Raw genomic sequence first — 16,851 nt, 5'->3', positions numbered from 1 at the left:
TAGAGCAGCACAGCTCACAACAGCTAAGCTCTGGAAAGAGCCTAGATGGCCACCGACAGACAAATGGACAAATACAATGTGATACATAAACACAATGGAGTATTATTCAGCCCCAAAAGAGAATGAAATCACGGCATTTGTAGAAAAATGAACAGAACTTGAGAACATAATGTTAAGTGAAATAAGTCAGACACAGAAAGTTAAACATTACATGGTTTCTTTTATATAAGAAACCCAAAATATAAATAAACAAAAGAGTAAAATAAAGGAGTGATGGTAGGAAACAAAAAAGCAGACTTTCTGGAGGTGGGGGAGGGGAATAAAGGGATGGAAAATGATCAAGATATGCTGTATGTGCATGCCAGCTCTCCAAAGAGGACGTAACTATTACATACTGCAAACACAGACTACTAATAGGCTCCAACAAAAACGTTAGTTAGGGTTTCTCACTTGTATTTTCTCAAAAAGTACTTTAAAAACAATCCACCAAATGTCACGCCTATGCCACAATTTACATTATTAGCTGTGTGCCCAGTTATTGTGTCACAAAATTCAAATACTGACAAGCTGCATCTCACTTCTCCCCTGGATTATAAAGTTTTAGAGATCTGACTTTTAGCTACAAGTCAATAAGCAATGTTTTTCTCTTTGGATTCTCTCTGTTGGGCTGTTAAGGACCCGTAAGCCATGCATAAACTTTCTAAGCCAAGAGACGAGGAGCCTTCGTCCCAGGGAACTCCTGGTTCATTCCATTTCTATTTACAAGGCTCTAAGTCCAGGTGCTAAGGGGAGAGCTGTTCTGAGTCAAAATTACCCTAAAGAAATTTAGGAAGTCAAATACTGCCAGTTCCTCTGCAGTGTTCACAGACTATTACTTTGGCTGCGCCACAAGTTATTCACCTGCAGTACAATCAAAGCCCTCTTGCTTGAGAATGATGTGCTATTTATGAGATCTTGGCGTCCACTACATGCATCAAGTGGGCCCTGCTACCAAAGGCACATACACGGCGAGAGTGACAAAAGGGACGGCAGAATCCCCAGCTCCTGAGAAGGCTGTGAGCAGACCAGCACATACTCTTCAAGTTTCTTCTCTCCCTTGTCACGTGTGTATGGTTGAGCTTATGTATACCAAATGCATAAAAGCTACAACCCCACAGAAAAGCTACTATCATTCTGCCATCAATGCCAGTTAGACATTCCAGAGGAACACACTTGGAGTCTCCCACCTCTCCCACAGGCTGCCTCTTCTCAAGCTGTTTTATGTCCCCCACTCCCCAATTTCCAGGTAAACTGCTTCAGTTCCTTCACTGGTTAACAGTGCCAAATGATGTTCAGGAAGACTAAGGAGAGTAAAAGTCAGCCCAGCAGCAGCAGGCTGTCCTGGCGCTGGAAGTGCTACCAGCAGAGTGGGGAGGGCCAGATTCCAAGGTATGGAAAAGAAAAGAGAAAGCTCTCTACAGAGCAGGGGGCTTCCCTGCAGAAAGCCAGGTGACACTGAATGAAGGAAGAGTCGCTGGGTTCAAATCCTGGCTCTGCCATGTCCTACCTGTGTAACCTGTGTCCAGCTGTGTCTCTAGTTATGGTGCGAGCTGTGCCTTAGTTACCCACCCTGCAGTGTCTAGTCTGAGTTACATATGATCGTGTCCTGTCAGGATTGAGCACAGGACAAGCAGCTGATGAGCGACGCTAATGCACACCATACAACGCTGGCACTAAGGTGGGACTTGACAAGGTCAGCTTTTCTATTCTTAGGTCACTGGGCAGCGACCAGGGATCAGGCTGTAGATGCCTTGTTCCACTCACACCTTCAAAAATCTCCTGGACCCCTTGGGCCCCCATCACAGAGTGATCAGCAAGGGTTAGGCCTCAGAGCCCAGAGAGCGAACCACATCAGTATTCCCATGCCAAACCTCTGAAAAGGCTGAGAGACCAGAAGTCCCAGAGGCATTTCCCATGCTCCTTTGTGGATCTCACAGTCTAGTGATGTCATGTGACCCTCAGACCACCTTTGTTCCCTTGCTTGATGCTCCCTCCCCAAGCAACCTTGGATTGTAAATCCTATTTGGCAGGAATCCTGATAAGGAAAGAAAGTCCCAAATTCTTTTGATTTCCCTCCAACATTTAATATACTGGCATAATGGTTACTTATTTTAATCCACAAAGAAAGACCCACCAAGTAGAGCAACCTACCAGATGGCTCTTGAGGGTGTTCCTCAAACTGGATGAGATCAGCAGACTGTAGGATAACGGGATCTGGTCTCAGCTGAGGGGATGGCAGGCATGAAGGGACAGGCGCACACAGCAGGTCAACAGGGGAGCTGCTTGCCAGGCGGAGAAGCTCCTGCTCTGTTTCACTAGGCCCTTAACAGAGAAAGGAGGCTGCGGTCTACCCTAAGGGCAAACACCAGTCTGTACCTGAAGTTTTCTCAGCCTTAAAAAATAAGCAAGTCAGGGAGCCGGGGATTTAGCTCAGTGGTGCCGCTGCCTGCCTCACAAGCGCAAGGTCCTGAGTTCGATCCCCGGTACCAAAAAAAAGAAAAAAAAAAAGCAAGTCAGTAAGTACTCAAGGTTTACAAAAATTATCTGGAAGACCCTTGGTTAAGAAATGCTGGGGCAACCCACTTTCCGGTCCCCCTTCTGTCTCTCTTAGAAGCTTTCCTTCTCTCAATAAATTTTTCCTACTCTTAAAAAAAAAAAAAAGCCACAAACCATTCATCTCCTGAATATTTGTACTCTTAGGAACACCAGTCCCTCAAGAGAACACAACCAACAAAAAGGGCTTTGCAATAGCGTCTAAAGAGGGGAAATGCAAAACCCCAAGAAGGGGCAGAGTAGTTAAATAAGCAAAAGCTCAGAATTAGAAGGCTTAGATCCCGGTTTTGTCATTTCTTAGCCAACTCCTATAATTTCAGGTCCTCAGCTGCAGAATGGAGGTAACTCCTGCTGAAGGTTCTGAGGACAGTGTAAGGAGATGACTTACAGTAGGTACTTTAGCAAGATAACACTACATAACCAGAGTACGCTAATGCTTCTACCAATGCACAAAGTGGAAGATAACAATCTTACATAACAATAGGTTCAATGTCCTTCAGTAAAGTTGAAACACAAAATTTAAGAGAGTTCATTTCTATCTATTACAGAGGTGACTCTACATGAAACCTTGTGAGTCAATGTTATTGAGAGTTCTTTTGAGAACTACTACTACATTACCATCAAGTATTTCCCGGGGAAGTCCTCTGACAAAGATATTCCTTAACTAACACCTGAGTCCTCTTCTGGGCTAAGCCTTGCGTTTAATCTTGTCTTGTCCGCCCTGTCCTTGCCTAAGTCTAGTTCTATCTATGTCTATATCTGTATCTGTATCTATACCTATATGGATTTTTTCTGTACTGGGAATCAAACTCAGGACCTTGAGTGCAGGACCACTGAGCTACATCCCCAGCCCCCAAGTCTAGCTCTAGTAGGAATCCTGCTGAATCAGTTTTGTAACCTCCTCACTTTGACATCTAATCAAATTCCTCACCCCTAAGCCGATATCTAAATCTTTTGGCAGAATCCTGTTAGGCCAATTCACCAAGATCTCCCAACCTTTGCTGCATCCTTTTTGTGATCTGCTATCCACTGGCCCCCCTCATTCTGCTCCTTGGCATTAAATCCCCACTTGTCCTCATTGTATTTGGAACTAAGCGCTCTTCTCTACTGCAATAGTCTTGAATTACAATTTTACCAAGTTGTCAGATACTTTTGAACACCTGAACTGGAATATTATCATTATGGGGGGACCCTAACCAGTTAATCACAGAATGCAATCAAATACAAGCCTGTTTCTACTCTGTTATACATTAAACACAAATCTACTTTGGAAAAGCAGTGACTAATGAATGCAATGAATTGCTGTCATTCCTTCACACATTTCCCACCCCAAGCCATTTCTCTGATAATTTCACAAGCTCTGCCTCATTCGCCTTTCCTCCCGTAACACTATTACCTGCTCCGAGCTGGGGTTCTGAGGCTGTGTCCAATTCGGGCACCTCCAGGATTTGCTCACTGTCTGCAGCATAGTTTTCATGACTGGCGGGGGATAGACCGAGTGAACTCAGCCGGCCTAGAGGACAAGGGGCACCCGTCAGAGAGAAGAGTCAGAGAGAACCGTGACTGTTCAAGGGGCAGGGGACAGGTGCTTACTTACTTTTCATGTCATTTTTTAACACTACAATTCTCTTATGACCATGTCCTTTTATCCAGACCACCTGCACACAAGACATACTACTGGTTAAGCAGTGGCAAGGGAGGGGAAATCACCCTAGCATTCAGGAAGAGTAGGACCCACTGTACCTGCTTTAAACATGCTAGAATTTAGAAACCAAGTGAATGCCAAGAATAATTTTCCTGTTCTCTCTTTTTTTTTTGGTACTGGGGATCGAACTCGGGTCCTTGTGTTTGCGCAGCAGGCAGCGAAACCACTGAGCTAAATCCCCGCCCCTCCTTCTCTTTCTTTAGTTTTTTGAAAGCAATAGAAGGAAGCTGACAGCATCACCTCCCTTTGAAAAAGTCAACCAGTTGAAAAATCATGAGACACAGCTTTAAAAGTATGTTTTATGATTCTTCAAAAGACTGCCTTTCAAACACCAATTCAGATATATAAATTAAGAAAGTTCTTAGGTACTATGAAAGCTCTTAACCATTTTTTTCTCCAGAATCTAAATATAACCTAAAAGAATACAGATTTCCCAGACCAGATCCATTAAACTAAGTTACAGATCATAATGTTAGAGGCAAAGTCCCCTACCTAATAGACGCTCTCTACCTCCTCAGCCAGGTTGGAGGTGGAGGGTGGCCCTCAGCTGCCAGGGCTTTCTCTATGCAATTTGTCACCAAGTCTCTGATCCCAGTTCCCAAGTATTCTTCATCTGTGTTCTCACTACTTCCTCTATTTCATTACAGGTTGAGAATTCGATATCTGAAACCCTTGGGACCAGAAGTGTTTCAGACTCTTAGCTGTTTTGGATTTTGGAATATATGCATGTACATAATGAGATCTTCTGGGAACAGGACCCAAAGTGAAAGATAGAATTCATTTATGTTTTACATACACTTTATATACCTAGCCCGAAGGTATTTTATACAATATTTTTAGTTGCTGGCCTTTGCACTCTAACCTGTCACATGAAGTCCAGTATAGAATTTTTCACTTGTTTCTTCATGAGGGCATTCAAAAAGTTTTGGATTTTGAGAGTACTTGGGACATCAGATTTAAGATTAGGGATGCTCAACCCACATTTTCACCTGGCTCAACCCCTTCATTAACACTTCTGGTTCCTCTGCAATGGCCAGGATACTAGGCAAGCTCCCTCCTCCATTCTGTTTCCCTCACCTCTACTAAGGACAACAGCCACTGTGATGCCTTCCAAATGCAACCTGGGCTCCTCCTGCTGTGTCCACTGCATGGTTCAGTTTCTTACCTGGGGGAGCAGAGCCCTCAAAACCTTGTTCCTACTTCACAGGGAGGCCCCACCCAGGTCGGTCAAATGTTCTACCTCTGACACCCTCAGCCCCCTTCTGCAAGGGTTTTAGTGTTCCCACATCTCATGTTGCTTCTCAATTGCTAACGATACCCTGTGAGAAGTGACCTCTCAGGTCCTCAGCACATGGTAAGGACACCTGCATTGCCCAGGAAGTGAGCCCCGCCAATGTGCACAGTGAGCATAGAAGGCTCATAGCTATCACTTTGCTGAGCACACTGGCTAATCACTGCTTAGGTGTCTTGAGTCTTCCATTACCCAGCACTTTCTTGAGGGTCAGGTCTGAAACTTACTCACCTGGCATACAGGAATTTAATAAAGGTTTACAGAATCAATGAGAAACACTAAAATCGTATGTCTTATGCCAAGTCTGTTCTGAAAGAATCAGTTCAAAATGCCAGCCATTTTATTATTCTGGCAGCATCTTACAGGAATTAGCCTGTGGCTCTTCAGGAAAACACTAAGAAACCAAGAAAAACACCCACCTGTGGGATTGCTCCCAAGAGCTCCTCCACACTACTGTAGCCATATGTCTGGGGCTGCAGTGTTTCTCCAACATACTTGGTATAGGCCACAGAAAATTCATGAAGGAAAATCTGCTGGTAGTGATAAGTATGAAGTAAAGACCGCACATTCTTTGCAAATAAATACAGATTTGTGAGCTTCACACATTCCTCTGTCTTATCATTAGTAAAAACCTGGTCCAAAAGAAAAAGCAGGATTAGAAACTTCATGAGTGACTGACCCTGTTCCCTCAAATGTGGGCTTCCAGCTTGCAAAAGACCAAAGTCAGTCTGAAAATGGGCAATGACTGAAGGAGGTGGAGGAGGGGCAGGGGAGAGGCCTCATTCCAGGGTCTCCTCCCAGAAAAGTCCAGAGCCATGAACAAACTTCACTTGCAAGTCTAATGCTGCAGATTTGGGAAGAGACGGCGAGTCGAGAAGCAAACTAGGAAAGCAGTGGTCTCAAACCAAAACGGCAGTGAAGCAGAGAGGCTAACTTTAATGGGGAGAGCTGCTTGGACAGCAGGACTAAGGCCACTACACCCCATCTTCCAAACAAGTTTGTTCTTTTGTTTATTTCTGCAGTAGTGATGAATGAACCCAGGACCTTCAAACTGAGCTACATCCCCAGTCCTTCTTATATTTTATTTTTTGAGACAGGGTCTTGCTTTGTTGCACAGGTTGGACTTGAATTTGTGATCCTCCTGGCTCAGGCTCCCAGAATGCTGGGATAATAGGCATGCACCACTAAGCCTGGTTCCCAAACTAGTTTTCCAAGAAACACTATGACAGAGGAAGACATCAGCATTCTTTAAAACACAGACAACAAAACACAAACACACACAAGAAACTATTATGCCTTTGCGTTAAGGTGCAGTCTTTTGTTTTTTTAAAAACATAAACCTTTTCAGTCTTTAATATGCTCTGGAATCTCCTAAAGGAGGGCTATTTCCCAACCTTGGCTGGTCAATTAAAGTTGAGTCCTACAACATCCATTAGCATTATCCAGAACTAGAGTTTATAGAATATAAAATTAACAGTTTAGAAAACATTGGTCTTGCTATCTTAAAAATATCTATCATATAGTTATACAACAATGGTTCATCATTCTTTTATATTGCTGGATTTTGTGTTAACATCTTACTTAGTATCATTTTTTTTAAAAAAGAGACTGAGTTTATGGTATTAAAGTTATTTTAGTACTATAAAAGTGTTGAACTTTTTATTTTCTTGGTGGATTTGAATGATTCTTAAAAAACTGGAACTACCTATTCCTTCAGGGTTAGTTAAAAACTTAACTGTTAAGCCAGGAGTGGTGGCATACGTCTACAATCCCAGCACTTGAGAGGCTGAGGCAGCAGGATCGCTGCGAGTTAGAGGCCAGCCTGGGCTAGTGAGTTCCAGGGCAGTCTAAACTACACAGAGAGACCCTGTCTCAAAAAAACAAACCAAAAAACACAAAAAACAAAAACAAAAAAAACCTCAATTGTTAACCCTTTTGGTCCTGGTGCCTTATTTAATGGTAAATATTCAATGATCTTTAGAGTCTGTTGTGGTAACTGGTCTAGTTCTTAACTTTTTTCAGTCACTTTTGATAATCTATGTTTTTAGGATCTTATTTTCTCTAGATTTTTAGATTTGCTGCCCAAGGACTGGATTTAGTATTCTCTCTCGATTCTTCCCACTTTGTCTTAAAAGCCAACAGGGTTAGAGGCCAGGCAACCTTCCTAATCCTTACCCCACTGCTAAGTCACCCGAAGCTACCACCACCTACATCATCTAATTCAGATATGCAACACCAACAAAATCCAGCCTGGTACAGGACACAAGCACCTGAGTCTAAGCATCAAGATATCAGGGGTTTTGTCTTGACTTTACCACCCATTCTGGCAGGGTTCCTTCACCTCACTAGGCCTCAGTTTGTTCTGTAGAAAATGATGCACTGGTTATGAAGATCTCTAGGGTCCCTTCTAGCTCTACATGCTCAGCCAATCTACACACATAGGTCATCCAGAAATACCCAGTTCAACAGCTTTCAATATGATACAATTAACACAGGTACCTCAACTAAGTAAGGCAAACTCTTCAGAAGTTCGGTCAAGGTCATGAATCCATATTCACAGGGGTTGAGAGGAGAACTATGGGTAGTTTCATAATGTCTCTTAAGCTCATCCACAGAAAGATGGGCGGTTCCTTCCCAAGACATCAATAGTACCAGGAGCTGGGCAGTGAGAGACCGCAGAGACTTCCGGTTGATCAACTGAATCTGCTTGCCAGATTCTATATCAGCAACCTGGGAAAAATGAGAATCCAAACTTTGCAGAACTCAGCAGAGAAAACCTAGATTCTACCCAAGTCAGCTAATTCATTTTGGCTAATTAGACCAATGGAAGAAAAAATTCTGTTTTCCTCTCAAACTGAAATAAAGTGGGTCTGTTCTGAACTTCTTCGGGATACCAGACGAACACTTTGGATGAGACAAGAGCAGAAATTGTTGGTCAATAACCAAAAACTTCCATCCATAACAGCTCCTTTCTCAAGGCAATAATGGAGAAAAAACTGCTACTGTTCTCTTCCTTTGTTCATTCTTTCATTCTACTGCCCACTATGGCAAGGAGCCTGGCCAGTGCTATCCATCAGCCTAAGCTCATGAATTGAGACTGTGGTGCTCAAAGGGGGGATGGGGCTGGGAAGCTCTGCTGGGGGTGGCAGAGGGCCCATTCTGATCACAAGCCAGGCTGCATTTTATAGTCTATGAGTTGTAATTAAAAAGCTGGCATTTTCACTTTTAACTATATGTGTATTCTTCAATTATTTCAGATTCTCATGGAGGTAAAAAGGGATTTAGTGCACTGGAAGGGAAACTACAGAGAAGACACTAGTCACCATCTGGGGACCAGTAACATACACAGTAACAACCACTAAAGACCGAGACCACCAGACCTTAGGAAGAGGGATGTAGTCTGTGAACTGGGTGTTTCGTGGAACTGATGTAGGCAGAGCTTCAGGACACATTCTTCAGGACATATTCTTCAGGACACATTAGGCGCTGGTAAGTCAAACCAATGTCTATTCTTACAGGGACTTTCCCTTTACCTGCCTTTCCTGCCAGGACCAAAGGTCTCAATGCCTAGAGACACATGCTTCTCCTCTTTGGAGCTTTGAAGTTTTAGAAGCAGCGAGGTGAGCAGCACTTGAAGAGCCATCCCAGTACCGGTGCATCTCTGCTTAGCTCTGAGGCACACCCTGAGCCAAGGCAGAAGATTCCTCTCAACTCACACAGTCATGGAACTATACAGATTTCCTACTCAGAAGGAGCTGAAAACAACCAGTAGAGGCAAATCCAGGGAAATGTGTCTTCTTCTTTTTTTTGGTACTGGGGATCAAACTCGGGACCTTGTGCTTTCGAGGCAGGCAGCGGAACCACTGAGCTAAATCCCTGGCCCTAAGTGCGTCATCTCTTAGATATCCAGACTACCACTACTACCTGCCCTTCAAGATAAAACACAAAATGATACAACAACCTGCGCCTTTGTTGCTTAGAATCATGTCTTGATCCTCAACACTGACTAAACATTAAAATCACCTAGGGAGCTTTTGAAAAGGGCCCCCGCTCACAGCTAGCTCAGGAAGTCTGAGCTGTAGTTATTTCACAGAAGCTGCCCAGGGGCCTCTCTCACCTTTGCTGCTCACACAGCAAACCTCCTGATCATTCAGCTTCACTCATCACTAGCCTTTGGCCATGGCTGGGAGTCTTCCTACTCACTCCATCCTACCACTCCCATCGTCCTGGCCACTAAACACTCTGAGGCTTGGCCCACACCGAAGCTTATCCGTCTCTCGACTGATCTCCAGGAACATCGTCTTCTATTCAGTTCCACCGCAGACACCCTTCCCTCTGGATCTTCTCCATACCCACTTCCAAAATAACTCATTCAAACCTCCCAAGTATCCTGCAGGCACAAGGTGTGTGGAAATAATGTTGGGATGGGAAACCAGAGATTTACCTGCTCAACTCTTCAACTTTCCTCAGCCTCACCACCATGGCTTTTACTTTCTCCCCAGTCACAAGACTTCTCCTTTCTTCCCTTATCCATCCTGGCACTATGGGCCACTACCGCATTAATACTGTCAGTACTTTAACCTCTTTGCTCCTGTATCTTTTTGCTGTACTCACCTGGTTTCTCTGGGCACACACCCATGCAGTCTCACCCGGACTGCCTGTCTCCAGTCAGCCTCAAAGCACTGGGACCCCTGCTCCCCCCAGAGTGAACACTGAGCACTCCTGCTCCACGACCTAAAGCCGTACCCCCACTCCCAGTGCAACTTCACACCTTCTCTATGATCTTCCATCCTAAGTCCTGTCTCTCTTCCTCTTTCTAAGCAGTTCAACTGTTCTACTCATTAGGAAAAGAGCACACTTTTCCTTAGGACAAACATCATCCTTACTTATGTCAGCACCCAGCCTGTCACCCTTCCCTCTTGTCAAAGTATTAAGAGCCATTCCTCCTTCCGCTATACTTCCTATCCCTTAGGATACCACCCCATGAACCTTTCCCCCTCTCAAGTGGATCCTTCTCAATGGCTTTCAAACATACTTAAGTCGTTCCAACTCAGAAACAAAACCCCCAAATCCTGCAACAGCCCAAAAGCTCATTTGCTCACTCCATTCCATAGTCTCCAGCTATTGCCCTCCCATTTTTCTCCTTCACAGCCAACTGCTAGAAATGGTGTGGAGAAGACCTGTTGCTAATTGCTCACCTCCCTGCATTCCTCAAACCGCTCCAACGTGGCTTCTGCCCCAACACCCCACTGACATCACTGCTCTCACCAGGGACACCAATCATCTTCACTTGGCTAAACCCAAAGGTGAAGTTAGCCCCTCTCTAATTTGCCTCCCAGTATCATGGGATGCTGCTGGCCACTTCTGTTCCTGGCTCTGGGATGCCCAGCCTCCAAGGGTGCTTCCTACTTTTTAGCTGCTCCCTTTAGTCTCCTGTGATGGCTTGACCTCACAGATTCTTTCAGACCTGTGACAGGGGTGCTACCACTTCATGACTCTATTTCTTTTCCTGGTAGTAACTTTTCCTAGTCTTGTGTTGTAGATGGCCTGAAAATTGTCCAGTTGCTCTTAGGGTCTGAGAGGGCCATTTCAGGGCACATCAGGGAAGAGGAAGGTGCCTTCTGATACAGTTTTACCAGCAACTAAGGCAATTCTGAGCCCATGCTTGCCCCTACTCCTGAGTCAGGATATGGAGGAGAAAAGAGGGATCCAAGTAGTCTCTTATATACCTTGGAAACAAAGATGTGTCAGGAGGCATTCAACTTTAGGTTGGCCTTGCCGAAACTGATTGTAAGGAAACCCAAAAGTGCCAGATGGAAGTACTTTGCTTCAGGCTGTGGGAGTGAGGGGGATCTGGGAAACAGTAGGTTCTGTGCTAACAAGTTGCAGTGCAGGAGCATCTCCCAATAACCCAACATAAATTACTTCTGCAGTCAAGGTCAAGGCTGGCTGGTGTAAATAACTTCTATAACCAAGGTCGTTTCTGGCACACAGCCATCTTTGTGTATTTTGGTATAAATGGAGACTAAGCAGCTGAGGACTGCTTCGAGAATGGGCTGACTGGCGGGCCAAGAACTGCTGCAAGTGTGCAGTGGCTGAGGGCCACAGGAGCGGCTCAACAGGTGGACTATGGCTAAGCAGCTGAATAAAAGATGTTTAACCCAGTTCACAGTTCCGTGTCTCTTCTTCAAGCTGCTGAATCTCAAGGGAACCTCCCCAGTCTGAATTGGTGACAAGACACTGATATACCTGAGAAGGTGTATCCTGGGATGAAAAGTGACCTTTATCAGTTCAAAACTGCATTATTTTGGCAAGGTCATTAATAAAAACAAAAAAGGAAGATCAAAAATCTAAAGTGCCAAACCAAGTCATCCCCTATTACCTAAAAAGGTATTAGTGATACACAAAATGAGTTGTGGATGGCTAGCATCAAGAAATCAAACACAGTAATAAATGCTGGCGAGGCTAGCTTTCTACATCCTTATGGGAATGTAAACTACTATAACCACTATGGAAATCAGTTATGGAGAATCTTAAAAAAGCTAAAAACAGAAATTCCATTTGACCCAGCTCGATATTTTCCTCAAAGAGTTAAAAGTCATACTGCAATGACACATGCATACCCATGTTTATAGCAGCACAATTTTTAACAGCTAAATCTTGGAATTGGCCTACATGTCCACCAATGGATGGGGAAACAAAAAGTGGTATTTATACATAATGTAGTACTACTGTGCCATAAAGAGCAATAAACTTGAGGCAATCCTAAGTAAATGGATGCACCCTGAGACTATAATATTAAGTAAAATAAATCAGACACACAGGCTTAAATATCACATGGCTTCTCTTATATGAGAAATCCAAAATATAACTATAGAGACCAAATAAAAGATAGATAAGAAGTAGGGAAATCTTTTTCAAATAGGAAGTGAACTAGAGATAAGAGGGAGGGGGAAGGGGAGGAAAAGGAGATGGGAAAAAAAAAGAAGGGAACCCCCCACCCAGAAATAGAGCTTTTGCAAATGGGAAAGGGACCAAAAGCGAGGAGAAGGGAGGGATGGGAGGGGTAGGGGACAATAAAAATTAAGATGTGTGGAAAAAAAAAACGCTGAAACAATTCAGGGGGCCGGGGATTTAGCTCAGTGGTTTCGTCACCTGCTGCCCAAGCGCAAGGACCCGAGTTCGATCCCCGGTACCAAAAAAAAAAAAAAAAAAAATTAAGATGTGTTATGTACCAACTCCCCACGATAAATGTAATAATTATATACTGCAAATACATACTAGTAAAGAAAATTTTAAAAAGTTGTGCAAACATAGGAATGCTAGAGCATATGTAAACATCTCTCAATTAGGATTATGCCCACAAGGTTTAGTCCATGAAAAATAAAGTTTGTTTACCTTTACAACATGGCAGAGTTTCTGTGTCAAAGCTGAAATTGAACTGACATCATAGTCTTGGAGACGAAATGTGTAACCAAAAGTTTTAGCATACTCTGTAAGTAGATCTGTCATCATAAGGCAGTTATCTTTTTGGGATCGAAGAAGTTTAACAAACTGGGCAGCTAGAGCTTTGAATCGTTCAACCTCTGTCAAAGTAAGGATTTTTTCTTCTCCACATTCCAATACCTTGGAAAACACACAGAGAGGAGAAAATGAACAAACTGATTGCTCATGAAAGTAAATGTCATTAAAATGTATACAAATGGCAACTAAACCCACGCTGGTGTTGTTTAATGGGTAGAGGTGCAGTTTGGTAAGATGCTTTGGAGACTGGCTGCACAAATGGATACTGAGAAAGAGTAAAGATGGCAAATTCTGCTATGTGTATTTTATAAGAAAAACCTCTCACAAGTCTTAAGAGTCAAAAACAATATTAACCAAATCAAAAAAAGAAATCTGATTTTACTTAGCAACAGCTTAGCTATTTAGTATTGATACTAACTCATGTAATCACTCTCACCTCCAACACAGGGATTGAAAAAGTATGGAGCTAATGAAAGAATATACAATTTAAGAAATTGAACTGATTAATTCTTTTCTCAACAACTGCCCTAAGACAAGTTCGAAAAATAATTCCTTATTAAAGAAAAAAGTCTCCGACACTTAGCTAAAAATATTAATAAATCAACAACATAGCTTCTCTGATGGGAATATTTCTGGTTGTCATATCCTTTTATATCTCTACTTCCCTGGAAAATTAGTTCTGAAAACGAAAAAAAAAAATCCTTTTATACTATTTAGAAAACTACTTATAGAATTAGAATTTCTTCACTCACTTGCAGAATATCGGGTATGGCTTCAAATAGTTCAAGTAGTTTGGTAAATCCATAGTATGCAAGTTTACACTGCCGGCCAAAGTGGTGATGGTAAGAGGGGATAAATTTATTAAAGGGCATCCGGAAATGGGGTTGGTGACGTAACAAATCAACAACATCTTTGGAGAACTGTTTTGTCCTTTCTATTTCATCCTGAGTACGTTCTTTAAAAAGGAAACAAAGCAAAACATAAATCAGTCTTTTGCTATCCATTTGTGTTTAACATCCACACTGTAGTTAAGTCCAGTTCAGTCTACAAGAGAACTTTGCTTTCTAAACATAGACAAGCAAAACCAAACACGTACTCTAATCTGAGCTGGGCCTAGTAGCACAACCCTATAATCCTAGCACTCTGGGAGGCTGAGGAAGGAGAATCTGAAGTTCAAGCTCAGCTTGGGCCACACAGCAACTGAGTGAGACTGTCTCAAAATAAAAATAAAAACAGGCTACAGATATAGTTCAGTGCAAAGGCCTTGCATTCAATCCCCAGTACTAATAAAATTAACGTGTAGCTGGATATCAATGTGGGCAACATAACTGTGTTTCCCCAAAAATAAGACTTACTCAGAAAACAGGTTCTAGCATGATTTTAGCAGAGACATTCCCTGAAAATGAGCCCTATTTCTGGGAGGAGTTTTAAAAGTGCTGTATATACCTTTTTCCCCTTTGGGTGAATTCTAAAACAAACTAGTCAAGCGCAATGGCACACACTTGTAATCCTTGCTACCTGGGTGACTGAGGTAGGAGAATTTCAAGTTTGAGGCCAGCTTGGGCAACTTGACAATACCCTATGCACCCTCTAAAATATTACATTTCAAAATAATAACCACTGAGCCCAATATGATGCCATGTGTCTGTAGTCCCAGCTCTTGAGAGGATGGGATAGAAGGGTTACTTGAACTCAGGAATTTGACACTGGCCTTTGCAACATAGTGAGACAAAAACATCAGTAACTACTGAGACAGACAACATTCTCCCAGGACTGTAAGCTGCATACCTCTTTTGGGGATGCAAATCACCATGTCTTTATCTTGTTGGGACAAGCAGATGGTTGTGTCTGGAATCTCTGATATGATATCAATCAACTCACAAACACCATACTCAGTGACATCCCAGTCCTTTGAGAAACACCTAGGTATTCACATTGGAAAAGGGTAAAGAATGAATAAAATCAGCGCTAAAATAACTACAAGTTTTCTGAAAGAGTGCTTAATAGAAAATGAGACAACTTGAAATTTGGGGGAAAGAAAACATTTTAAAATTTTTGCTTTCACTTTTTTATGTACTTCTCATCAACTCACCAATGATAGGCCTGTGAAAATTCTCTCACAATGACCTGTTTGCTGGCCTGGGATTTGAGAAGTTTAAGTAAATCCTGAGTAAAGCGCTTCACCTGGGCCCTGTGGGTAAGGGTCAGCAGACGTTTGGAACCCATTCCAAGAATCTGCAAAACAAATACGTTGATTACTTATACCCCTGAGACCTCAGGAGAGACTTTCTTGTGCATTCATGAACACATGCTCCATCTTCCTCCCTCACCCTCCTTCCTGTCCCACTCTCACAGAATTCTTACAGAGACAGTCAAATAGAACATCTATCTTCCAGGCGTGGTGGTGCACATCTGTAATCTCAGTACTTAGAAGGCCATGGCAGCAGGATTCTGAGTTTGAATTCAAAACAAAAAACAAACCTTCCTGACTGGGACTACTTGTTTTTGGAGGGGTGGCGGGACTCTGCACACCCTCTCACAAATAGTCCTAAGCCCCAAAATAAAAAGCACATTATTAGTCTGGACAACTAGTTTTGACACAAAAAGACAGCTAACAGTTTTCAATTCATTTTTGTTTTGTTTTGTTTTGGTACTGGGGACTGAACTCGGGACCTTGTGCTTGTGAGGCAGCAGGCAGCAGAACCACTGAGATAAATCCCCAGCCCTTTTCAATTCATTTTTACAAGTGGGAAACCATTACAACACTCTAAGTTAATAAGCAAAATCTTCATCAGATCTGACTCTACACTCCTATCCAGTAACCAGTCTCCAACTCACTTAGAAGAAAGATTAAGCCCTTGACTCTCCCATAGCCACCAATATATAAGCACAGTGATGTGCACAGCAGTTTCCCTGTAATAATGAACAATTCTGGAGAGAACCGTACTGCAAGGAGGCAGGAGTCAGCCCTTAGAGATTGGAGGGAAAATACTCTGCAGTCCTCAAAGTACTAGTGCCTTTAAGTTGGAAATCTGCAGCTTCCTGGAAAACTGAGATGCCACCTTCTATATGTTTCCTGCACTTTGCAGAAAGCATTTCCAGGATGTTTTGCTCAGAACTGGTTTCTTAGGAATTACATCACTATCTATCTTTGGCTGGGGTAAAGTCATGGAGAAACACTCCTGACTTTAAATAAATAATTCCTTATCACTTTTTACCTGCAACACATGAGGCACTGCTTCTAATAATTCAATCAGCTTGGAATAACCATAGTCAGAAACTCGGCATTGCTTTGCAAAATGATGGTGATAGGCTGGGATGAAATTACTAATTGGTATGACACAAGATGGTTGGTTCTTCAGCAAGTCAATCACTTCTCTGCTGAACTGGATCAGCTGGGGGTTACCTACAGGACTTTTAGAGCGCAGTAGCCAAGAGTCTAGAGAAAGAAAGAACACATGTAAGACACAAGCATGATCTCACCAGCTAAAAGGAAGTAACTAACTGTAGTTCCCAGCTACAAAGTTCAATCATGAGCAAGCAGGTACTTCTGTCTTAGCTTCTATACTGAGGTCTCAAATAATCAACTGGCTACTCCAACTTATCTATGGGCTGGCAAATCTCCCCACTCTTCTCAAAGTTAAGTCAAAGTAAAGCACAGTTCACTGTAGTGTTATTTTTATAGTGAAAACACAGGAATTTTCCAGTCTATTGGTGGTTGTTTTTCAAAGATCCATTT

At 42.8% G+C, this 16,851-nt stretch overlaps 1 protein-coding gene across 11 annotated transcripts in view; it reads right to left on the bottom strand.

The window, feature by feature from the left end:
* The window catches only part of Marf1 (meiosis regulator and mRNA stability factor 1), a 46,841-nt gene that overhangs the window by 6,379 nt on the left and 23,611 nt on the right, over window positions 1–16,851 (bottom strand). For 9 of the 11 annotated variants that reach the window (XM_021237202.2, XM_087209199.1, XM_013076349.3 and 6 more), the window contains exons 17-26: window positions 16,331–16,551; window positions 15,205–15,347; window positions 14,901–15,034; window positions 13,865–14,067; window positions 12,987–13,214; window positions 8,088–8,318; window positions 6,008–6,220; window positions 4,190–4,250; window positions 3,989–4,105; window positions 2,191–2,361 (exon numbers count right to left, since the gene is read on the bottom strand). In XM_021237202.2, coding sequence (XP_021092861.1) covers window positions 2,191–2,361; window positions 3,989–4,105; window positions 4,190–4,250; window positions 6,008–6,220; window positions 8,088–8,318; window positions 12,987–13,214; window positions 13,865–14,067; window positions 14,901–15,034; window positions 15,205–15,347; window positions 16,331–16,551 — 1,722 coding nt within the window. Of the gene's footprint in view, window positions 1–2,190; window positions 2,507–3,988; window positions 4,106–4,189; window positions 4,251–6,007; window positions 6,221–8,087; window positions 8,319–12,986; window positions 13,215–13,864; window positions 14,068–14,900; window positions 15,035–15,204; window positions 15,348–16,330; window positions 16,552–16,851 lie in introns of those variants that run through there. The other 2 variants (XM_013076355.3, XM_021237205.2) reach the window with 2 other exon arrangements.

This window comes from Heterocephalus glaber, unplaced genomic scaffold (genome assembly GCF_053883595.1).
Source record: "Heterocephalus glaber isolate CG9 unplaced genomic scaffold, H.glaber_assembly_v1.0 deba00000943, whole genome shotgun sequence".
In the NCBI taxonomy this organism is placed as follows: domain Eukaryota; kingdom Metazoa; phylum Chordata; class Mammalia; order Rodentia; family Bathyergidae; genus Heterocephalus; species Heterocephalus glaber.
The sequence above is the reverse complement of the archived record's forward strand: the minus strand, read 5'-3'. Positions and strand labels throughout refer to the sequence as shown.